A 24,560-nucleotide genomic window follows, 5' to 3' on the forward strand; every position below is an offset into this window, starting at 1 on the left:
TGGGTCAGTGGGTTGAGTGTTGTCCTGTTTACCAAAAGGTCTCGGGTTTGCTTCCCAGTCAGGGCCTATACCTGCGCTGCGGGTTCAATCCCTGGCCCTGGTTGGGGCACGTCTGCACGTCCGTCCCTCCCTCCCTTCCTCCCTCCCTCTCTAAAAGCAAAGGAAAAAAATATCCTCAGGTGAGGATTAGAAAACATAGATGCACACTGAAGTATGTAGGGGTTAAACGGCACGCACTTTAAAATCAACAATAAAGAGAAGAAAATAGTTATCAGCCTATCTATCCTCTCACCTACAAACGACTGTGGCAAATCCTAATAAATATGAGTCTGGATAATGGGTACATATGAGGGAGGGTTCATTCTAAAGTTCTCTATGTTAAATTAAGTTGGACAATTTTCATGTTTTAAAAAGCTCCCAATGTGGATCTATTATGAAACTGAATTCACTTTCATATGCAAATTTCACATCACATGTAAAGACACATTTGCTAAGACTTTGAGCTGATTCTCAATTCAGATATTCACTGTTAAAAGAGGCATTTGAATTGGGAGACTTTAACACACATGAATCCCAAAATGTGCCCCTGGGACCAGGAGCACCAGCATCACCTGGTTACTTGTTAGAAATGCAAGTCCTTGAGCTTCAAGGTGGTGGGGCCCAGCAGTTTGCATCTTAACAAGCCCCCCAGATCATACTGACGCAGGCCAAAGTTTGAGAACCACTAGTTTAACAAGTCCCATTCGGAGGGGATGGCCATTATTGAAGCACGCCTAAAAAAGCTTTAATATTCAGGTGAATTGGCTGGAACGTCTTAAGAGAATTACAATTTTTAGAAAAACCCAATTTAGGTATAATTTCATAGCCTTAGCATTTTGTAATATTTTACACGGAAGGGAAAACATTGCTGTCTATTATTCTACAATCGTGGCTACTGAGGTTTAATAAGGTATCTACACAGTACTTCGATTAGAAAACAGTCCCTGGTAATCATAGCGCACTCGCTCAGTAGGTGTGCTCCATGTCGGGATAACCCCGCATACAGATGGCAGGCGGGCATCTGTGATGTAGCATCTGCCAAACAGGAACTAAACAGAACAGTTTGTCTTTGAGAAGCAGTTGAGCAAGTTAGCTCAGCTGGTTACAGAATAACACCGGCCCAAGGTCATGGTTCCAAACTCCAGTTAGGGCAGACGGCCCCACTTTATAATGCAGCCCTAAATACAGGCCTCGCATCTGCCAGCCGCCCTAGACATAAGTAGGCCCATGCACCAGGAGAGACAGAGTGGAAGGATAGGAAATCCATGGCAAGGGGACAAGTGAGTCCAATGGGGGGTCCACAGTGCTACTTTCAACAGATCTGATGCATCTGATATTAAAAGTAAACAAATAAAAAGGCCGCCTGACAAGGAACAGGCCGACTCCCTGCTTGGTAGGAGTCTGGATTTCACTGAGTGATCCGTGTATCATCTGAGAATTTATAAAAACCCTACTGTCCAAGCACATCTAGACCAGTGGTCACCTGCACCAGAATCACCTGGAAGCTTGTTCAAAACAGGCTGCTGGGCCACACCCCCAGAGTTTCCAATTCTGTAGCTTTTGCACAACTAACAGCTCCTCAGGGGATGCTGATCTTGCTGGTCCAGGGACCACTTTGAGAACCACTGGTCTGGACCCACCTCTGCCCCTGAACTCCAGCTGATCCATTCCTGTTAGTAGTAGTGAGTTCTTATTAGCAGAGACTGGTCCTGGAAACCAAATCCATGACGCATCAAGAAGATGAGGAGGGCTCCGAGTCGAACTGCAAAATTCTCTATGTGAATTCTGTAAGCCTGCCAGGCTGGGCACGGGACTGGCAGCATGGCCCTGGTCCTGTCCTCAAAAAGCTGACACCATATTTCTGTAGCTGTGGCTCAGACGAGTTCTAAATAAGTTAAAGACAGGACGTGTGTGTGTGTGTTTTAAGGCCAGCTTATGCCACAGTGCAAATGGTCACCAGTACCTGAGACTCCTCTCTCCACAGTCTAGCCTTACCTGCCCACCTAACAGGGCGCCCTGCCCGCCCCCCACCCTCCCCATTCTCGGATGTCAGTTGTTCACCTGCATGGAAATGACAGCTGCTTGTCACGATCTACATGAGAGGCCTCACTTGCAGCAGTAACTAGCATGCCATTCCCAAGGCTGTCATTCTCTGGTGTCAGCACAGCCCACTGTTCAAAGATTTGCTCTGACACAAACCAGGCAGCGCCGTGACTGTTATTGCCGGGGACTCCTCTGTGCTCCGACACCGATGGCAGCTGCTCGGCGCCCAGGGTTTGTTTCACCCAATTATTTGTTTGTCACTTGGAAGCCCGGGATGTCGGGCAGGTATTGTGGAGGTATTTTTGGCCTGATGCGCAGGCAGGAAGCATAATGAGGCCCTCAGGTGAAGGTCTATTTTGTCAGTTAGGTGCTCGGTGACGTGCAGCGAGAAGCCTGAGTAGCAATTAGGATATTTGAATAAGATAAGATACCTGGCAAGATGCTGAGAAGGCTCCGAAAGTCGGCCTTAACTTTTAAAATGCCAAAAAACCCTCAGAGTAGGCAGTTTTCAAGTTTGTCCTGGAGCTCATAGGGAAGGAGGAGGTGGCGCCGTCTTTCCTCAACCCGAAGGCCCCAAAGAGGAAAGGGCAGACCCCCGGCACCAGCCCGAAGAGGGTGCGCTCTGGGTGCTGAGGCCCCGGCCAAGCAGGGGCAGCGGGCCATTCGGGCCAGTACCGGCCAGAGCCTTCCTCTAGCCGGGAGTCCCCAGCCGGCCTGCTGAAGTCAGGAGCTGCTACTTCCCATGGGAGAGAAATCGAAGTCATTTGATGGCTCACATCTTGGGAAGAGGCCATTCTACAGGACAATGTGGCCCCTACAGCCAAGTGCAAAACACAAACCCACAACATTTAGTTTACAGCCTGTTTGACCAAAGCACACAGCAGCCGTGCCCCCACATCTAACCCAGGCGTCTGTCTCTAAGATTCTCTGTCTCACCAGCGACACTCTTCTTGTCTGCAGTTATCCATCTCAGAAAGGGAGGCAGCCCAGACCAGCCCCATTCTCCTAAAGAGCACACGACGGACTTGGGAACAACACAGTTAACCCGGCTCCTCCTGAAATCCATTCACAATTTTAGTCTGTGCCCCCTCTTGGGGAGCGCCGAGATACCCAAAGCATTGTTTTTTTTCCTCACTCTAAGACAGAACTTGCCCCAACAGACAGGAGCAGGCTGTGACTAAAGCTAACCTCCAGCAAACAGCAAGTGCGGTGCTGAGACAATGAAGTCGATATCATCTTCACCTGCTGGCAGAGGCAGAGCAGGGAGTGAGATTGCTTCCGCCACGGCCAAGATTAACTCTGGAAGAAGCAGAGCTCTGATGAATGGCTCGGTGGATGCGTCTGCTGACAGCTAAGGATGGATGGTGAGGTGGTGACATTCCCTAGATTACCCAGAGTGGCCCATCCAAGCCTCATTTCCATTCACTCTGGTAAAGTGAGTCATTCCATAGACAAGGAAGCCACCTGGCAGCTTCCCCTGGGTGCTCTAGAGCAGGGCCCTGTTCTGGGTGCCTGACCCCCCCACCCACCAGCATCTAACCTGCAGCAAAACCCTCGAGGCTGTGGTCAGTCATTCGTTCCACTTAGGTCAAGTACAAAGGCACTTGAGTTCTTTGTACAGTGGGGTTTTATAAACATTTACTAAGCAGGTAAAACACCTCTTTTAACACCTCTCAACATGAAGAGCAGCAGAGAAGAACTCTGTATTCTTACTTATTCTAGAGGTTCACCTAACCCCTGGTATTCAAACTGTAGAACCTCATTGTCTCTCCCCGCTCCAGAGGCCCAGCCCCCTCTTACCTCCAAGATCTTCCTTACAGGGATGGGATCTCCTAGAGAGCAGAGAGGTTTCCACAACAGGTTCTTGCTCACAGGTTCAGGGCTGAAGTCAGCACTGGCTACAAGGCACCACTCCTTTCGAAGGCAAGTGCTCAAAGCCTCGTTCACGGCTCTCTAGGAAAATGCAGGCCCTCCGCACAAACTTCAGGCTCTAACAGAACATACAACATTCCAAAGGAAACTCTGGCCTTTAGACCTTTATGGATTTTGGAGTCCACCCAACTTTGCAGTTACCAAAGAGTCTCAGGGGGTGATCTGCTGGTGGCCACAAGTAGCCCAGCTCAGACCTGAGCCAGGATCTTGTCACTAAAAGCGGTGCTTACTGTGACACATCCACCGCCTCCCTGTAGCATGCCAGCCTGGCAACATTAGAAGCAACCAAATCTAACTAGGAAGCATGGAAAGAAGGGAGAGGTCCTACTGATAGGCAATACACAGAACTTTACAGCGCTCCCCAAAATCTTTTCATTAGCTTAACTAACCAATTTAACAAAAGCATCTGTTTTTCAGATGGAACACTCAAAGGGGTAGGTTTCAGTCTGACACTGAGCACAAGCTGGCACATCTGGTGACACCTTCTGCAGTCTCCTGGGTGCTGGTCTATTTCTGATTTGCTGACCCACCGGTGCTCACCTGAGATCAGCTCTCCTCCTAACAGTCTGAAGGCCATTTAAAGAAAAAAATCAGTGAGCGACTTCTTTCCCATTACACCATTTAAAACATCTTTCTGAATTTTAAAATGTTAAACTCATATGTTTCTGGTTGTATGTTTAACATGATCTGTAAGTTGCTGTCTCTCCTGAACCTGTTACCCACTCAGTGCTTAACCAAATTTGTTGAATGAAAGAAAAATTTCCATATGGCTTCCACTTTATGCCCACTGAAGGACCAAATGGAATAAACATCGACGTCACTTACTTAACAGATGACAAAACTGAGTGCAGAAGACTCCTTGTCAAACTAAAGTTTATGGATAAAATTTATGAATAAAGAAGCTGTAAGAGATCAACCCAAGAAGTCCAGCGGAAGACAGGCCACTCTTGGAACGTCCACAGCTGATATAAAACAAGAGGAATTGCATGGCTGGGCTTTCAGGGAGGAGAGCTCTACTACGGAAAGGCCTTTCCCGGCTGTAAACAGATCATGAGAAAATGATGTAACGTTGGCTAAAATTAGGCTTCATGTTACTCTGCTGAGAGATGTGAAAGGTGAGAGATAAGAGGGGGAAAATGTTTTCCAAGTGGCTTTTAAAGGCATCCAAATATAACCACCTCCCGCATCAGTCTATTAACAGGCACACTTGAGACATTTCCCTCTTCAAAAGGACCCTCAGAAAAGCAATGATGTGCTCTCAGCCTCTTCCTTTATAAGACAAGGTTTACGAGGGTCAGAGAGGACTGGCGCACCCACAGAGCACTGCTCGTTATTAAGAGGCCTTCCTCCCGCCTTAGCACAGAACTGGGCCTCATGCTTACGTCACCGGTTGGTTGCTAAGGAAATGCTCCCATTTGAAAATTCTAAGTCACTTCTAATAAAATTGGCTGAAAATGAAAGACCAGTCCACTTACAGGCACAGGAATGGGCATGGAGAGTAGAAATGTGGAGATACATCATCTTGTTAGAAGGTGAGAAAGTCGGAGATGCCTAAAGCTGACGCAGTAACCACGGTGATGTTGGCCGCACCTGCTCAGATAATGGTGGACCTTGTGGGACGCCAGAAGTCCGGGGTGAGACCCTCCACCGTCAAGAAAAAGTCCTTCCCAACCTCCAGGGAACATTAAACACCTCCGGGAAAAGCCCCAGGGACTTGTTCTGGCCCATGAGATGGCTGGACATGCCGCCTGCCTTCCAAGCTGAGACCTGAAGAGGAATTCTGCAGTTCTGACGCTGCTTTTCTCCCTCTACCAAGATAACTACCAAGATGCAGGCTGCTCCTTCGACCTGGCCCAGACCTGCAGCGGGTCCATGGCTGACACCTAACAGGAGACCCTTGTGGTCACAGCCTCTGCAGCATGATAGGCAACACTGCACGGACAGAGACTCTTAGCCGCTGTAGGAGCGCAAATACGCTTCTCAGGAACCAGCCACCGCAGCCCATTCGCTGCTTGCTGTACGGCTGACTGCTCTCTGACTACTTCTAGAAGGGCCACAGTGGGAATGCACACGGGACGTGGGCTCTCCACGTAGGCTATACCAGTGGCAGGACATCTGTGTTTCAACTCTTGGAGCTGCTGAGAGGCTTGCTCCAATGGAAACTTCTGCACATAAATTCACAGTGAACTGTGGAAGAGCCTCCCAGAGGACTGGCTCCTCCCACTCCTTTCCACAGGTTGGGGGTTGGAGAGAAAGCATTTGTGGGAGGGGAACCAGAGGCACAGCCACCTATAGCCAGCTCTCACTTGCAGGTAAAATGAACCTCCAGAGACCCCTTTATGGGCCACCCAGCATAATCAGGCCTTAGAACACACTCTTCTGGGAAGTCAGGTCTATGGGGTGGGGGTGGGGTGCAGGTGCCGGGCAGTGGCACAGAACCTCTGAATTTAGGCCGAAATCCCTTTGGTGAACCCAGCAAGTGGGTCTTTAATAGACAACCACTTCTACTGTTTTAAAGCACGGACTGGGCAAGTGGTAAAACGCGCTGATGGTTGCCCCAGGCGAAATCAAAGTCAGCTGAGCAAAAGTTCAGGCACCATGAAATTAACAAAATCACTGTTGCACTGGCTCCACCATAGGTTCAGGAATAAACCGGTAAAAATCCAAATGCACAGAGGAGATTACTTGTGTGAGAATCAATCATTTCTCTGCTGAAATTTTCTAATGTTTTTCCTTTTACAGCATCTTCCCCGGATTCATATTTCACCAAAGTTGCTTCCTAAGACCAAGCATTGCTGGGCTTTCTGAGTAACTCAGACACATTTTTGCTCGTTAAGTAAATTCCAGGCTAGAGTATGTTTGACTTATGCACAGGAAAGCAGAGAATTCTTATGTAAGCTGCAAAACAATAGGGTTTTATCTTATCTGAGGAACTTACTGCCGCTTGCCTGTGTGTGTTTTACTGCCAAAATAAAATAAATTGAATCAGCTCACACATGATAACATGCTCTTTCCTAACTCATACTAATTGCCTGGCTAATTGATGTTTGTTGAACTTTCTCCATTTCATTGAGTGATTAGGTACAAAGCTAACAGTTGACATCTGTAGGCGCTTAACTGGCGTCTGTAATTACTGTTAATGTTAAATAATTGTTAGTTAATTGGAGTGGTAACTGACTGAATGGAATCCAGATTGTGAAGCAAAAAGAAACCTAGTTAAATAAACATACGTTTTCAGAGAAAACAACATTTTTCTGCAGTTGTCAGAAACTAGAAATGATCCAGAGGCCATGGGGTAGCCACAGGCTTCCTCCATGCAGGAAACTCTCTGGGCCTGGGGTCGAGAGTGCTACCAGGGAGGAGGCCCTTTGTCATTTAACAGGTCCCATTAAAGGCTCCCCAGAACTGATTTGAGGGTTTTTGTATTTCCAACTGTCTCCTATGAGTGTGTGTTAATTTCTGAGACAACCAAACACTAAGTCACTTTGTTTAACCAAACGAAACCCTGACTACAGACAGATTCAAGCTTTTTAGCGAGTATTGCCTAGCATGGAGAAAAGTCTTTCAGAGAAGAGCAATGATCATTCACCAAAGTAGGAGAAGAGCTTTGTTATTGGGCTCAAAAGTAAACAAAATCATGTTGGCTTATGTAACTAAAGGAAGGGGTCTGATACAGAGATCTGCTCCAGCTGATCTGGCCCGAGTTTTACCTGGGTGAGTGACATCACTGTCAAGGTTCCACTCAAAAGACACCATGATCGATTTGAATGTTCGTAAGAGTTTCCACCCTCTCCACTAATAAAACTCCAGTGATGGGATCCAATATTTACCCAGGGCTTCCCCACCAACTCATCCATAAGGTCAGGGAGAGATCAAGTAGCAGCTGATGGAAAAATAGCCAAAGGGAAACCCTGTCTCACAACATGGAATATTTTTAGACACTTACTGGTGGTTTCACACTAACAGAGCAAGGCATCTGCTTCCAAGAATTCTCAAGGAATAATTCTATACAACAGATTCTGTAAGTTAAGAGCCTGGTTTCTATAGGAAGGTCAATTTCCATAACAAAGGGAGCTGATTGCGTGCTATTTGCAGAGCAGGGAGGAGGAGGAACTCAAGCACTCATAGCTCCTTTGTCTCCCATCAAGCACCAATTACCCTTCAATAGTAGTTAATTCTCCACACGTCAGACGTCTCTATCTCCTAAAGACCCTCAAAAATGCTCTGAAAAGTACAAAAAAAAGGTCCAGAGGAAAAAAAATTAAAGAATGCATGACAGTTCAACTTCGCCTTATCTAGGATTTAAGACATTACAAAAATGCAGCAAATTTACAGAGGCTGAAACGGGCTCTTCTGCACGTTGGGAATGTGCTTGAAGTCACATCCCCCTCACAAATAAGCCTGACACCACAAGGACTTGCAAAATGGTCTCTATATGCTCACCAGGATTGGATTTTAAACTGTAAACTGAAAAAAAAAATTAAAAGAAAGCTATCTTATACTCAACGACTGCCTTATTTCCACTTATATAGAAAGCATAGGATTATTTTAGGGGAGGGTTTTTCTTATCAGTGGTGGCCTTGGTGGTAATATAACTCTGCTTTTTGGTCCTGAACCAACGAGTTTCCCCTTCATGCCTAAGCCTAATAAATGAGGTTAGATCATCTCCATTAAAGAATGTATTAGGCACCCAGTTACTGAACCTCATCACACCAGGCAGGTCTGTCTCTAGTAACCTGTCTCTCATCTGGTCTCCTGAAATCTGAGGCAATTTTTTAGCCAGGTTTTCTTTCTACACTGATAAAACCATACTGTCAAAAATACTGAAAAGCCCGCTCACCTAAAGGCTCTGACCTCACCTGTGTCCCATGGAAACCCTCAACACAAAACGACCCCAAGAAAAGGCCAGGTGTACCTACCAGCAGGCCTGGCAGGGGCTGGAAAATGAAAAACAGTCCTGGTCAGAGAGAGCTCCAAGTGGTCCCCGGGTCCCAGCTGGTACTCATGGTGAGTGGTCACCAGAATTCCCCATGCCTGACATAGGATGGTCCTTGGCTGCTCCTTTGCTGTTCACAGTTCAGTAGGCACTGGGTACTCACAGCAGAGGGGAGCACAAACCAGGCGCTTCCTCCCTCCCTGGGTCACTCTCACCTCAGTACTCCAGTTCCCTAACAGCTTGCTCAGGAGGGCCCAAGGCTACTATGTGAGACAAAGGTGAAGGAACAAGAAGGGGTGAGGAAATCCTGGTGTGAATACACCTCTTGGCCACCTCTCCTTTGTAACTCCCCCAGTCTGCAGGACAGACCCTGGACAAGAGGGCTCTGTGGCGGGAAGAGGCCTTCTCTCTACCCCTCACCTAGACCCTGAACCCACACCTGGGCTGGGACATAGACAGAGGACTCCAGGGACCACCGTTTTCCTTCTTCCCAGGTAGGGCTGCCCTTCTTTTCCTTCCTCCTCAGGGAGCTCTGTCCTGAAGCAATTTCAGAGTTTAAAAGAGATTAAATATCTTGGCAGGATGGTCCCAGGCAGCAAAGGACTCATTTTCTGCATTTCTGTCCATATATCAAAGTGGCAAAACCCCCAAGCAGTAGGCCCCATGGTAGGTGAGAAAGGGTACACACACTGGCTGGCCACACCACACTGACGGGAGAGTTCCTTTTAAGGACGAATACCCCGGAATTTTGCTGATAGGTCCTGTTGTTCCTACAGCAGTTCAACCAACTGAACACCAAGAAGAAGTAAGTCTCTCTGTGTGTCTCTGTCTCACTGGGAAAATTAATTTTTTCCTTGGCAGATGGTTGAGTCACAAAGACAGAAGGATTCATAAAACTCACATGAACATCCTGTAAACATTTAAACACATGAAGATTAAGGAAGGCAACCATGACCTTGATTAAAGTTAAACTATTTTTTTAGGTCTACACCCAAAGCCCTGCAATTTGGAGGCTCATCTTCCCGCCTCTTTGGACAAGCTCAGCTCTCACTGGGATGTCCTGGGTACATGCAAGCTTGCACTGCTTGATTAATTTGTTTTCAAATGGGAAATAAAAGGCATCAGAAGAAAGCAACGGTTTGGAACACCTAAACACAAGAATCTTACTAGCTCTCTATTAAATTGGATGGACTGTACAACACAGAGAACGTCAACATAAAATCAATGGGCAGAAGTGATATAAAACACATCCATCGCACCTACTCTGTTTCAGCCCCTCCCTGCTTCCCAGCTAAATGTTATAAAACATCCCCACCAGAGATGTCAGGCCCAGGACTGGGAGCTTTTGCTATGGTTGAGAATTCTGACCTAAAGAGGCTAAATTATTTACTCAAGCTCACAAACAGATTGATGGGACCAGAGCCATGGTCCCTGCTGCTTCAGCCTGGAGCTCCAGCCCCAGTATCCCAACATCAAAGCTGTGCCCCCCCCCCCCCCCAGCCCCTACCACAATCAGTTTGTGAGATTAACACCGCCCTCCCACAGTGAAATTTTATGGCCCAAATCTGCTGCCACTGGGCTCAGCAGCAGCATCTCAGCACCAGCTTAAAGCCAGGCTTCTATGAGGCCAGTGCACTATGGAACTCCTGAGCCAGAGAGGTGATACGAAGCTTTAAACATCTGGAGGTGGAGAAATACAAGCGTCAGCTTCCATGCACGCTGGAGGTTTTGAAGATCTTCCCAGTCCTGTTTGTTATCTGGTGTAAATTTGCCCTTTTCTTACAACGCTTTTTATTGCTCTTGGCTAAGAATACTGGACAGGGACAGGAGACCTGACTTGTAGGCAGGCAGGCTGCTTTGCAGGGAGCTTGAACTTGATGTGCATGAAGCTGACAATTCCTTGAAGGCCCTGTCAACCATCCATCCGGTAAACACTTCCACTAACCCGAGTAAAACAGACCAAAGAGCCAGGAGCACAGAGCGGGACTCTCTGCACCTGCCTGGAAGCCACTGCTGACGTTATCACTACAGGAGGAGTCTCTTTTTGAAGTTGTTTTCCAGCTGTTTAGCAGTTTGAATACTAATCCCCTTAACAAAACTGTCCCCATCTCCCCACCTCCCTTCTGCTCCCCTTAATCTCCTTCTCTCGAGGGCGGGGGGCGGGTGCTGGACACCGGTCACTCTGGGCAGCAGCACCTGGATTCGCACTGATTCCCTCTCTTGTCACTCCTCTTACCCACAGGAATTAGCATAAGGCATGAAGGGGAAACCGGGAGGAGAAAAGAAAGACCATTCTGATGGAAATAAGGGGCAAAGGAATAATCTGCCATCAACTAAAATGCTTATTTGTGTACGGTTTCCCAAGCAAAGCTCAGAAAAAGCCGATGTTGATTTTAGTGTACACAAAGAAACCTTAATCCTTTCAAGGCAACTAAAGCGCCCCAGAAAAGCAGCCCAGAAGAAAGGCACCCAGTCAGGGGGTGACTATTCACAACCAAATAGATGCCACAAATCACACTCTGTAAGTAAACACAAATAAGAATGTGGGAAACGGTGGGCTGGAAAAGGGAGCGCAGGGGCCGAAGCAGGAGGGCAGGGCAGACGGGCCCCTCCGCATCCATCACTCCCCATCCGCCCTGAAGAGGGCCTTTCAGCCCGGGAAGGGCAGAGCGGCCGGAGTGCAGTCCCAGAGCCAACTCTCACTCCAGGGCTGAGCCCAGGGAGGGGAAACGCATTCCAAAGCTGTATAGCAAACTGGCCAAAGAAAGACACAGTCACATGGCGCTGGAGGTCCTGGGAGGGGCTGAGGCCAGTTGTCACTGAAACACAGAGGACCTCCTTTGGGTGACGTGGCCTCTCTCAGTCTCCTCCTCCTCCCACCCCACCCCTCCTTCACACAGATACACCACGGTCTACCAATCCTCTCCCCCATCAAAATGAGCAGTGAACAATTATGCACTTTTACATGTGAGCACTGGATGCCGTGAACTGCACGCATCTTCTTTTATTGGGCTTTTAGCGTTATGGTTAACAAATTTATACGAACTTTCAGTCCATCAAAAAAATATGATGAAATATAAAACCGGAATACTCCATTATGCAATAAAAATGATAAAATTCAATATGACAATAATTCTGGGAGTAACAGCAATCACATAGGCATAGACACCTCAAGGGAACTCTAAACATAATGTACTATTTAAAACTGCAGTTGGTTCCAATTCTAAAATAATCTGGGAGCTCAAAGTAACTGCACTTGAAAATGTGTCTTACTAACCAGCTAGCAAAAAATGCTAGCCCGAGCAACTATGGAATGCTGACGGGTTTCAAATTTCACTTTATGAAGGCCCGACCCTGCGCAGGCGCTGCCAAGCCTGCTCCAGGTAACACAGAACAGAGCGAACGGGATTCCCACCGAGAGCACAGCTTCCTCAGCAATTATCCTGCAGGCACCTGTATCCGGTTCCACTCTCAATATGCTCTATACCTTTCAAATCCTACATCTTTGCAAAGCCCGTGATTAGACACTCCCTTAAATTTCATTATTTCCAACAACACTGCTACAAATGAAAACTGCCCAGAAACCTATTGGCAATGATTTAAGATAAGTTTTCCCTTAATGTACTGCTATATCATTAGCCTCTCTAACTCTATATTGCGGTTTGGAAGAAATTAATGGGATAGCACATATTTAAATTTGGTTCTCTTGCTCATTTATTAACTTTACAGAAAGCCCACAGCCGAGTAAGGCTTGCTTTACGACGATAAAACTGCGAGCACTAAACATCCACTGGTTATTAGTCTGCAGTACAAATCGGCTGTTGACAGCTCTCCGACTGCCGGGTAGTTGATAAGTAACAATGAAGTTAAGGCATTTTGAGAACTATTACTCTCCATTACCGCTTCCTACATCAAATTAAAGCCACAAAGATAGTAGTGATTTCTTAGTCAAATCGATTTAAATAAGGATTCAATGTATTCCCTAAAATAAACGGTTTTTAACGTATCACAAAAGAACACAGACTGTCTCAAGCAAAACCACAAAATATGAACCGTAGTTCCAGAACGCAAAAAAGACCGTTTCTTTTTCTTCTTTCTTCCCAGGCAATGACAGTGACACAAATATGAAAATACGTAATAAGCCACGGCTCAGAATTAGAGTCTTACCTTTGTTTACAATAACAGTATTGAAGAGTTTTTCAGAGCTGGCATCTGATGCCTGAAAAACAAGAAGGGTGAAAAAAAGTGTTATTATTGTCATTAATACTGTCGTCACCATCATCATCACTATTACCCTAAATCAATTTACTGCATTTTAGAGAAGCCTACTAGGGAAAGCAGGAACTTCCCCCAATCCTCCATAAGGTGGTGCTAGTTGCCTGCCTGAGAGAGATCTGCAGTGCAGCTATTTGCTGGGGGGAAAAATCTGATTTCAAAAACGTTTCCTTATTAGACATATTATCTGTGCAAAACATATTTCTATGAGATGATACACAAAGCAATTCAGCTCATTCACATAATTATTTTGCAATTTCACTGACAGATCATTATTTTGGAAATGGTCCTTTTTTCATATTTGCACACATGCCTATTTTTCAATTTTCTTTCACAAACCACAAATGCCTATTATTTAACACCAAGCTCTTCCTCACTAAAAAGTGTCGACAGGACTCCCAGAAATTAATTTTTAAATGTTCACCTGATGACCCTGAGATCCCTGTCCCTTAGAGTAACCAGGATGACCTTGGTATTGACACCAAACCAAGCTGACCTGCCCCAGAACCCGACACTATACATGCCATCAGCATAGTTTCCTTTGCATTTTCTAGAGATCATGTCTGCTAATTATCACACTGGCTTGAGGAAACTGAAATAAGCCTGTTTAAACAGCAAGAGTAGAGCCAATTTAAATCATACACTAATGTTCTCCAAAATAAACCTGAAGTCGGTTTGGAGAAAAATAGTATAATGTTTTGGAAGCACTGAATATTTCTAGAACTTGAGAAATTAAAAAATGAAAAATTAAGCACGCTCACTAATTTGAAGATGTATCTACATTCAAAGTTACAATGGCTGTTACATTTATGATGTTTTGGCTACTCAATCCTTGTAAGAAATCACTTATCTTTCACACTTTCTAGAAATGCACGTTTCACAAAGCAAAGCATAGAATGCTGAATAAATAAAAAAGAAAAATGTAGAAAAGACAGGAAGGGGAGGACCGAAGTATAGCATATTCTGAACTTTGGGGCTGGCTTTTAGAGACAAAGAAGATATTCGATTTAATTTTTCCATGTTACATTGACAAAGAAGAGATATTCCCGTGTACATCTGGGGACCATGTTCTAGTTCTCAAAGCAAGTGATATGGGAAGACATAAAATATTTTTATTATGGCTATGTTTCCCTTTATTTTCATTCTAATCAGAAGATTAACAGTTCAAAAAAAAAGATAAATGTGCAAAACAAATGAGCTGCATCCATACATAAACAGCTTAAAATAAATCCTAGACAGTGTTTTCCTCTTCTTTTGCAGGAATGATAAAAAAAAAACAAAAAACACACACCAAAGGCCTTCCTGACATCTGAAACAAAACTGTATATTATAGTACCTTTTAATAAAAATAAACTGCCAAAAAACTGTTGCATGGAGGGGGAAATAGATATGCGTTAGACAGATTAAGAAGATTGAATTATAAAAGCAAAAATTATGGGAATAGTGTTGTTAAGCTGTAAAATTAAGTGTGATTTCTAGGAATGTGAGTATCCCAGGTAAAAACTTAAGAGTATTTCACCATTCTTCCATGAAAAAGTATCAAGATCCTGATTGTAACCGGAATGGCTATGTTAAATTCATGGCTTAAAAAAATAAACTCCAGCTGATATTTTTAAAAGTCTGTTAATTAAATAATTTTACCAGACTGAAATAGCCCTTGCAGACTCTGGAATTACTTATTCCAGTCTAACTGGTTTAAAGAAAACAGAAAAACAAATTACTGCACCCTAAAAGCAAAAAGCATGGGTAAGGAAAGGAAATGGATCCTGACTGGGTTTTTATTTGCACTTGGGGTGTGAGTGGGTATGTGATAGGGATGGAGCAGGACAGGGGCTCTAGTAGGTGAAGGTGAAAGGCCCTCTGGTTGCCTTTCACACCCTCCCCTTTGGGCTGCCACCTTTGTCAGCTCCACTGGGCTATATGCTTGCTGTCTTCTCAATAAGCCGTTAAGGGACCCTATCTCTGAAGCAAACTTAGATGTGATTGATTATGATGCCAACCACTAAGTTATGATGAAATAATTCTGACAGGATATTAGCTTTTTGAACCCTTTAATTTTCTGATGCATGTTACAAAGCCTGAAATGATGCCTCTTGCAACTGGGGGCGGTGGGAGTCTCAACAAGGCCACCACAGAAAAATACCCAAAAGTCAATGATTGCAATGGGGCTTTGGGTGATCATAAACTGATTATGGATCCCTTCTCTCTCCCATTCAGATGGTTAAAGCCGTGGCGGACGATGGCCCGGAAAGTCAGAAAGAGCTTCTTAGTCAAAGTCTAAAGCGGAAACTACAAGAAAATTCTTCGCGTTTTCTCCATAAACTTTCCAAATTCCACTCGCGCGTTTAAAGCATTTGTTCAAATTATTTGACTCCTTGGGTTTTTCCTTGGGTTTTAATCTTTGGGGCGTTTTCGTTTTCAGTTTTTTTTTGTTTTGGTTCGTTTTTTTTAAAATCTGCAATATCTTATATTACCCTGGACCATCTTCCTGGCTAATTTTTTTTTTTTTTTTTTTTTTTAAATCAGGAACGACAAATGGAAACGCGGTAGCCGAGAGGGAGCAGATGCGCGGAGCTCTTCTCCTCTGTCCTTTAACGCGGGGGGACCTTTACAAGATGAAGACCTTTATTTAGATTTTGCTAGCCATTTCGATTTCATACCCCTCACTCGGTTTTGGAGGTTGAGGGCTTGAAGTGGCTACTAAAGGGTTTGGGAGGAAAAAAAAAAAAAAGCTTTTTAGGTTGCTTTTTATTTAGGGGGAGGTGCAGACTTGTATTTTAATACTAAAAAAATTACTAGACACCGTAGTTGTTTAAAGAAAAGTTAAATAAGTCAGACAGACTGGAGGAAGGAACGTGGAGAAGGAGGAAAACGAATAAAAGCAGAAGCAGGCGTCCCGCAGCCGCTGCGCTCCGCGGTCCGCCTCGATTTCCTTCGGCGAGGGCCCTGGGGACAGCCCTCCGCGGCCGCAGAAAGAGGGACTTTTCAACAAGAAAAGAGAAACCTCCTCGAAACTTAAGCGCGAGTTCTTCTCCCCAACTGCCGCCGATTCCGAGCCCAGATCCCCTTTCGCTTCCCCTCGGCCCCGCGCGCGGGCCGGGACCCCGACCTCGGCGCGGGGACGGCGCGGGGAGCGCGGCGCCCAGGTCTCCGGCCCCCGCGCAGCAGGCCCCGGCCGGCCCGGGTCAGGCGGAGCCCCTTGGACCGGGGAGGCGCTGGGGCGTCTCCCGCCTCCGGGCCCGACTGCGAGGCTCCCGCCGGCCGAGGAGGAAAGTACAAAGGCGGGCGCCCGGGCCGCGGAGCGGGAGCGCGAGCGCGGGGGAGGGGGCGACCAAGGGTCTCGGGCGCGCCGGCCGCGAGGAGCCCGCCCCTGCCACCCCAGCCCGCCGCCCGGCCGCCGCAACAAAAGACCCCCGGTCCGGCCGCCTCCCCTCCAACCGCGGGCGGCGGGCGAGGGGGCCGGGTCCCCGGGGCTGCATTACCTGGTCGCAAAGGGTTAAGCGGTCCCGGCAGCCCCAAGTTCATGGTTGGGTTCCTTAGCAGGGTTCACGATGGGGGGTCGTCAAAGACCCGGGGAAAACCAGCCAAACGCACGAAGAGAAAACGCCCAACTCCGACTGGGCTCGGTCCGCAAGTCTCTCCCCCGCCGTCCTAGCAAAGTCTGGAGCGGATGCAGGAACCAGATCCGTCCGGGAGCGGCCGCTTCGGGCGGCGAGGGGCCGGCGCCGCGCACACATCCAAGCGCGGCCGAGCCGGGCGGGCGGCGGCGGGCGGGAGGGAGCGCACCCGGCAGGCGCTCGCCCGCCGACTTCGGGTGGCTCCTGCGGCGCGCGGGGCCGGCGGGGCACGGCGGGGACCCGAGGAACGTCCCGGGCGGACCAGCGGGCGGGCGAGGCGGCGAGGAGCGGCCCGAGCCGCGGCCGCCGGGCGCGGAGCTAAGAGCGAGGCGGCGGCGGCGGCGACAGGACAAAGGAGACCATGTGCGGAGGGAGGGAGGAGGGAGAGGGAGGAGGAGGAGGAGGGCACACCGCGGCGGCGGCGGCGGCGGCTTCTCCCTGGCGGCAGCCTCGGGCTCCCCGCCTGCCGGGCCCGCCTCTCCAGCAGCGCCGCGGGCCGCCGGGTCCGGGTCCCGCCGCCGCCGCCGCCGCGCTCGAGGGGGACGCTCCGGGAGTCTTTATTTTTGGCCGATCTCCCCGGCGCGGGGCGCGGGGGGCGCTGCAGCGGCCCGGCCCGGGCGCCAAGCAGGCTGCGCGGGGCCGACGGCGCCTCCTGGCCGGAGCTGGCGGCCGGCGGGGGAGCGCCCGGGGCTGGCTGGGCTCCGGCCCGCGCTCCGCTCGCGGGCGCCTGCCTCTCCCGCCGGCTCCCAGCTCAAGTGAACTCCATCAGCGGCCGTCACCGGCGCCGCGGGCTACCTGGCTGAAAGCGTGTCGGGACGGGGCGGCGGCGGCACCGGGGACCCTGGCTCCGGACTGCGCTCCCCGACTGCGCCGAGCGCGCCTCCTCCAGACGCCGGCAGCTCTCGGAGCGGGACTTCCTCGGCGCGCGGAGCCCGAGCAGCCGGTGCCACCGCCCCTCCTCCGTCCCGCCCCGCGCGCCCCGCCTCTCGTAGCCCCTCCTCTCGGCCCGGCGCCGGGTCCGCCTGGCGGGGGCGCAGTCCCTGGGCGCAGCACAGACAGCTGTCGCTCTCCCCGTCCCCCCAGCCCGGGGCTCGGGCCCTAGGTCCCCAGGCAGCCTTCCTGGCGGACGGGCGCGGCGGGAACTGCAACGCTCCGAGCCCTCCCCGCACTTGCGGCTTCCAGTATTGCGCTGAGGCAGGGAAAGGCCACTAGACCCGTGGCTTGGGGTTGAACTGCAACTAAGCCAGCCACATCTGCACAGAGCAAGCTCTCCAGGCAAGAAAGGGAAATATGTGAACCGCCTGGCACGTAGTAGGTGCTCAATCCAAAATAATAATTGTTGAAAATGGAGGGAGGTCAGAGTCTAGTATTAGAACAAAAAGATCCTAATCTAACCTCATCCCTATCGTGATCAGAGAGACGGAATGCAGTTTGTTAGGTCGTAAGGATAACTGAGTGCATGAACTGGGCGTTTACAAATGCCCCGCCCCCCATTTTTCAAATCCAGTAACAAAGTGGAGGCGATTGGTTCTCCTGGCACCCACCAGATGTAGGAAAAGGAATGAAGCAAAGCCACAGCCTCACTAAGTGGGCAGCAATTACTATCTTCCTAATATTTATCATCACCCTCGTCTTCAGTGTAGGGCCTGCAAAGGGGGAGAGGGCCCTCAATGACCACAAGCTTTGTTGGGTTTCCCCTGAAATCCCACTCCTGCCCAGAGCATACCCATCCCCCTTCTGTCCAGCCTGGTAGCCCCCTCTGCAGCCTTCTGGCCTCCTTACTCACTATCCCAAACACAGAGGCCCTGAAAAGGGGCCATTTTGTGGGAGTGAGGGGATCCTCTGCAGGCAAAAGTTGCTGTGATTTTTCCAGCACAAGGGAAAGAAGACAGCAAGGCCTAGACTGCAACTGGAAGGGTTCTAGGATAGAGCGTGCACACCAGGGAGGAGTGAGAGGAGAGGGAAGCTCCAGTTCCTGATTTCCCTTCCAGTGCCACTGTTACCTGGAGCGCAGCTGAGATGAGAGGAAAAGAACCTGGCTGGGAAGAGGCATACACCGCATACCGTGACATGGAGACTGGCTTAAAGCAAGAAGGCCCGTTCCTCACCTCTTTGAGGTTGAACATTCGTCACTCTTTGACTTCATGGCACTCTTGAAAAATGTCTCAAGGAGAAAAAAGGGGGGTGCTTGCCGTATGGCAAATTCTTTTTCTTGAACCTCCGAATACAATTAATTTTGGAAATAAGAGGGTCTCTCTTCAGCCTCATGCCCTCCCCAACTGGTAGCCCCTCATGGTGTTTCTAAAACCAACTTTTTAAAAAAGATAGGTAGTAGAGAGAGAGATTTTTCTCTACCCCAGAGAAGTCAGAAGAAAAGGTGCTTCAGAAGTTGTAAGTTTGGAGTTAGATTTTCCTATTTTTTATAAGACATCAGGAAAACCAGCTGAGGCCCTCTAGCTAGGGGGCATTCATTCTGAAGCTGTTTCTGCAATACCCAGATAGCTCAAAGGCAAACATTAAATTTTCAAGAAAAGACATTAAAATGTTGTGGGGTTTTTTTGGAGCAATCAGAATGGGATGGTTTTCTTGTCTTGTTGCTCTAATAAAATCAATATTACAGGGAAGAAATTGCCAGAGCTCCTGCCAGGTCCCCCTCAGGGTAAACGGAAATGCACAAAAGGATGGGCAACTTAGATGACCAACTAAAGCGACCACTTAGCCCTCTGGAGTGCTTTTCTCAGGCAGCATTTGACACTTAGCATGCCTTGCATTAGATTGTCATCTCTGATTATTAGGGATTAGGCCACAGATGAAAGCCTGGGACAGATCTGCATGTGTCCCTGTATTCTGATTATCTGCAATCAGGAGGAAGGCAGAAACACCAACAGCCAAGTCTCTAGAGAACCCACAGAATGCGGCTTCTGCGGCGTTCTCGCGCCCCGCCTGCGCCCCAGCCTGCTCCCTGCCACATCCACCACTGCCACTCTGCTTCATTTCCCTGCCTCTGACCAGACGAGCGAATGAGTCCATTCTGATCGGTTCCCAAGTTGCCCTGTTCCCCCTCCTTTCTGCAAGGGAGGGAATTAATGTCAAAATTGGAAGGCGGTCGGCACAGGACAGCATTAGACATACAGAGAAGGAAGACAGAGAAAAATAAAGGAAAATCCACACACTGGGTGACTGGATATCCTGGTCCGAGATCTGACTTGCAAGGATCAAGACGATTTATTACTATATTTCCTTGAGGAACTTAGCTTCCCTTTATTGGAAATGTTAATCTAAAGATCACAAAGTCAAATGTCTGTAACATACAGAAGGTTTAACACACTAGCACTAATGGCTTAACGTCACCTTCGGTTTCTGAACCAGATTTACGGAGAGCAAGTCTTACAAAGCGGGGACCCTAACAAGAAGCAGGCTGCGGAATACAGACTCGGCAGTCTTTTCTGTGTTAGGTCAGTTATTTCAGAAACAGAAACGATTTCTGATATGTGACCAAAGGCCTCGGCCAAGTTTCTGATTAACTAGCTAAAAGGTAAAACAAACACGCTGAACTAAAATACGGAGTCATCGTCCTCAAATCTCAAAATATATCTAATTTATATCTAAAGAAAAACTAGGTTTGATAACTTATGGAAGTTCTTCTAAACCCATCTAAAATGGCGATTTGAAAGCTTAAAATGTGAGATTTGATTCCATTTGTATAGTAAATTACCAGAATGAGACTAAATATTTTCTGGTAAAACGTTTCTTACAAATGCTGGTCTTCTGTTGAGCATCTTATAGAGAAAAAGTTCATTATAAATACAGTGTACTTCAGGCAGGCACTCCCTAACCGAATGTGTGCTGGGGATCTGTGGGGTGGTTTAAAGGAAGCGGAAGTCTTTACAGAAATTTCCTCCAGCTTTTATAGTTTCAGTTGTGTAGTCTGAAAAGACCAGGAAAGGGGAGTGACGGCACATGAGTTCTCTCTCAGACGAGCCCCGGGAAAGCTGTCACCCCACCTGGGTTATCTCTGTCTCCAGGAGGCTCGATCAGCTACCTGATCTTTGGGTAGAGGTTAGGAGCCAACATCTGGCCGACATCAGGGCCCTGTCATTTCCGAGCCAGGAGACCTTGGGAAGATCTCTTCACTCTCCGTGCCTCATGTTCCTCATCTGTGAAATGAGACGACGGCACCTGCACCTCCTAGGGCTGGTGTCAGCACGTAGGTGCATGTGAGGCGGAATTAATACATAGTGACATCTTCCCAGCCTGCCAGGGAGGCTGGGGCACCTGGCGAGTGTCTGGGCAACTGATACAATGAAGGGAGACTCAGGGCCGACGACACCTGGCACTTAGCAAACAGGATGTATGTGTTGGCTACTACGATGAGAGATGACACCCTTATTTTGATTACTGTGGAGAACACCACAATAAGAGTATATTCCGGTGTGGCAGCAATGTGCACGGCCATTCCCTCTGCTGGATTCTGTCAATGCGGACCACCACGGTGACGACAAAAATCAAAATGACCCCAGTCCCAAAAAGTGGTGACAGCGGTTTCCACGATCTGTATTAGAAAGCCCCACCTTCACACAGGCCTTGCCGCTAACCATCCCTCCAGACGGGGTTGGAACCTGGACGTGGGACAGCCTGGGTCACGGGATAAGGCGGGGGGGATGGGAGTAGCATGGATCTTTTTTTTTTTTAATTCTCACCTGAAGATATTTTTTTCCCCCATTGCTTTTCAGAGAGAATGGAAAGGAGAGAAAGGGAAAAAGAGAGAGAAACATTGATTGGTTGCCTCTTGCACGCACCCTGACCGAGGCTGGGGGATCGAGCCTGCAACTGAGGGACATGCCCTCGGCTAGAATTGAACCCAGGACCCTTCAGTCCGCGGGCTGACGCTCTAACCACTGAGCCAAGCCAGCCGGACAAGCATAGCTCTCCTTGAGAGATTATGAAGTCCAGTCTTGAGTGAAGCAAAATGTTGAGAGTTCACTGGGCTTTAAGACGTCCTCAACTTCCTAACAGCAAGGCTTCAATTTCTTAAAACGTAAACATAGCACGCATCCCAATCACGTCATTTGGCGCGTTAAATCGTAACTTCTGGTTTAAAAACGGCCTGCAGGTTTGCTGTGATTAAAAACGGTTTCTTACTGATGCAGAAGCATGTTTCGCCGTTTGTCCCTTGTCCAAATGCCCGCCACTCCATTTGATTTTAAATCCACCTATACGAGGGCTGTCTCGAGTGTCTTTACACCACAGCCATAGCAGTGGCACAAGTAACAGAGACAGGTGCCTGGGGAGTCCAGCACTTTCCTCCTACTTGTGAGGGTACAGTACCAGCCTACTCCCTGAGACACGCCTTCCCTATCAACCTAGCTTCTTGCGGATCTAATTCACATCTTGAAAGTGTTCAAGCGTCATGTACCCAGCCCAATACTGGCAGGCCTACCTCAACCGGTGTGTGATGAGGAAGGATGAATAGATGGCGGAGATTCTGCCAGTTTTGCCAGGGAGGCTGGGGCACCTGACAAGTGTCTGGGTAACTGATAAAAGGAAGGGAGACTCAGGGCCGAAGACAGCTGCTGAGAAGCCCAGGGGCACCTGCTCCTTGCCCACATGGGCCACCAGGAGTTCTCCCGTGGAGAAGTGAAGTCAACAGGTTGCTCACCCCTAGAGAGCAGGAAATCTCCCCGCTGCCAAGGTTGTCCGGCTTCCCACCTCTGTTAATTCCTGACCTAGGGCCTTCCATGCTGTGCAGCCCAGGAGATTAAAACCCTTCCTGGGTCCCAGGGATTCCTCCTATGGAGGCCAAATGATTTTAAACTATGCACCATAGTGATTCATGACTAGCCAACCTCGGGTGGCCCCAGCCCCTCAGCTCTGTGCCCCTACCCCTTCTGAATGAGGAGCATTTTAAACACAAGGCTCATTACTGATCATTTTGAAAGGGGACTGCAATAGCTCACGCTCTCACTGCGGTAAAGCAAGAGTCTCTGCCATTATACTCCTGTGTTGCTACCATTGATCAAGAGGCTGCAATGAGAGGGAAGTAAATAAACCGAACTGGGTTGGTTTATGATGCATACTATTGAGATGCAGGGGGAAATAAATATTCTCCGAGTGCAGAAGTCAAGAAAAAAGAATTTTACTTTCAAACTTCACAGTGTACTATAAACTTCAAAGGGAAAACGTATTAAAAAAAAAAAAACACCCATAAAATATCTCTTACTTAACCTCCAAATCTACATTAAGATATTAATACTCGGAATCTGACAGTCCCACAAAGAAAGGCAATGAAATAGAAAAATGCATTGAGCCTCTGCTCGTGTCACCCAGTGGCACCTTATTTTTCCCAGAAGTGCATGAGACCGGGACTCTGAGGCTGTGTCGTCCTGGTGTGCACCCGGGAGCCAGTCCTCTATACCATTTAACACTGATGAGGTTTGTTATTAGGGGTCTTGAGAACTGCATTTGATATCAGGGTCCTCTCCCCGGGGGGGGGCGGGGGCACCAGAGATGATTACAATGCAAAACGTGTACAAAATGCCTGCATGAGCTAAAGGGATGGGCTCAGCAAAATGTACAAATAAGACACTGAAGATGACAAACCGGAGAAAGTTGTGTTAAACTGAAAAGACGGTGCTCTTGGGGAGGCATTTCCTTTGGCTACCTTTGTGTAAATTGTCCCAGGGTCTGCTTCTTAAGCAGGCCTACTGGATATTATAATTCGTGGTCCCTGGCCTGGCGGCCAGGAGTGTGTGCTGGGAGTAAGAAGGACGTATCCCTGAATCCAGTCTCTATCCAGACGGCCGCTTCATCCTGAGTCGTTACTTAAATTTTCTGAAGCCTTATATTCCTCATCTGCAAAATGGACCTAGTAACGTAAGACTACAGAGTGTTGGTGCAAATATTAAAATAAGGTATCGAGGTGCAGCCTGTTGCTGTGCTCTCCGCACAAGGCCGGCTCCTAGGAGGGCCTCGAAAATGCCAGCCAGTTCTCCACGGCAACTGAGGGACGGCTGGCCCAGTGGTTACAGGCAGAGCTACTGACAGCAGAGCTGCGGGTCCAGCTCCCGGCTCCTTCTCCACTTGTCCTTACCGGCTCTGTAACGGTGAAAAGGCTGCTTCACGCCTCTGGGCCTCAGCTGCCTCGTCCACACAACGGGGCCGTCACATCGCCCACTGTTACTGCACAACTGCTGCGGGGGTTCAGTAAATGACCGTGGGTAAAGCACTTGGAGCGGCGCCTGGTCTGCAGTACCTGCCATCTAGGAGCAGGTGCTCTTGGTTTGGGGGAGACTGATCAGTAGAGGCCCTCTTGGTTTCATACATGAAGGGGGAGGGTACAAAAGGCCCTTCATGGTGGTGGGACAGGCAGCCCTGCCTCCTCCCCGGCCCCTGCCCCCTGCTGGGGGCTGGGCTGTGAGGCTGAGGGGCTGGGGCTGGGCTCTGAGGAAACAGCGGCTGTGCAGCCAGGTGCAATTCACAGCTACAGCCACCGGCTCCCAGGCACTAGCAGGGTCTTGGGAGAGGGGGGCCCAGCAAGGAAGGCAGCCCCTGCAGCCACCACTAGGGGTGCAACTGTCAGTGTTTCCACAGGTGCGCTAAGGGGCCATGTCGGAAAAGGCTGGGCAGCTGGGGAACTGACCGTGTTCTCCAATTTTCTGTGTCCCCAGAGGCATTTTAGTCCCTTTGGACCCAGTGAGCTCCCCAAATATTCAACAGCT

The 24,560-nt window shown here is 48.6% G+C and overlaps 1 protein-coding gene across 8 annotated transcripts in view; it reads right to left on the reverse strand.

The window, feature by feature from the left end:
* AUTS2 (activator of transcription and developmental regulator AUTS2) overlaps nucleotides 1-24,560 on the reverse strand; it is a 1,039,053-nt gene that overhangs the window by 67,304 nt on the left and 947,189 nt on the right. For all 8 annotated transcript variants that reach the window (XM_081131402.1, XM_081131407.1, XM_081131406.1 and 5 more), the window contains one exon: nucleotides 13,118-13,169. In XM_081131402.1, the coding sequence (XP_080987528.1) occupies nucleotides 13,118-13,169 (52 nt within the window). The remainder of the gene's footprint in view (nucleotides 1-13,117; nucleotides 13,170-24,560) is intronic.

Source organism: Miniopterus schreibersii, assembly GCF_964146895.1.
Source record: "Miniopterus schreibersii genome assembly, chromosome: 3".
In the NCBI taxonomy this organism is placed as follows: Eukaryota; Metazoa; Chordata; class Mammalia; order Chiroptera; family Miniopteridae; genus Miniopterus; species Miniopterus schreibersii.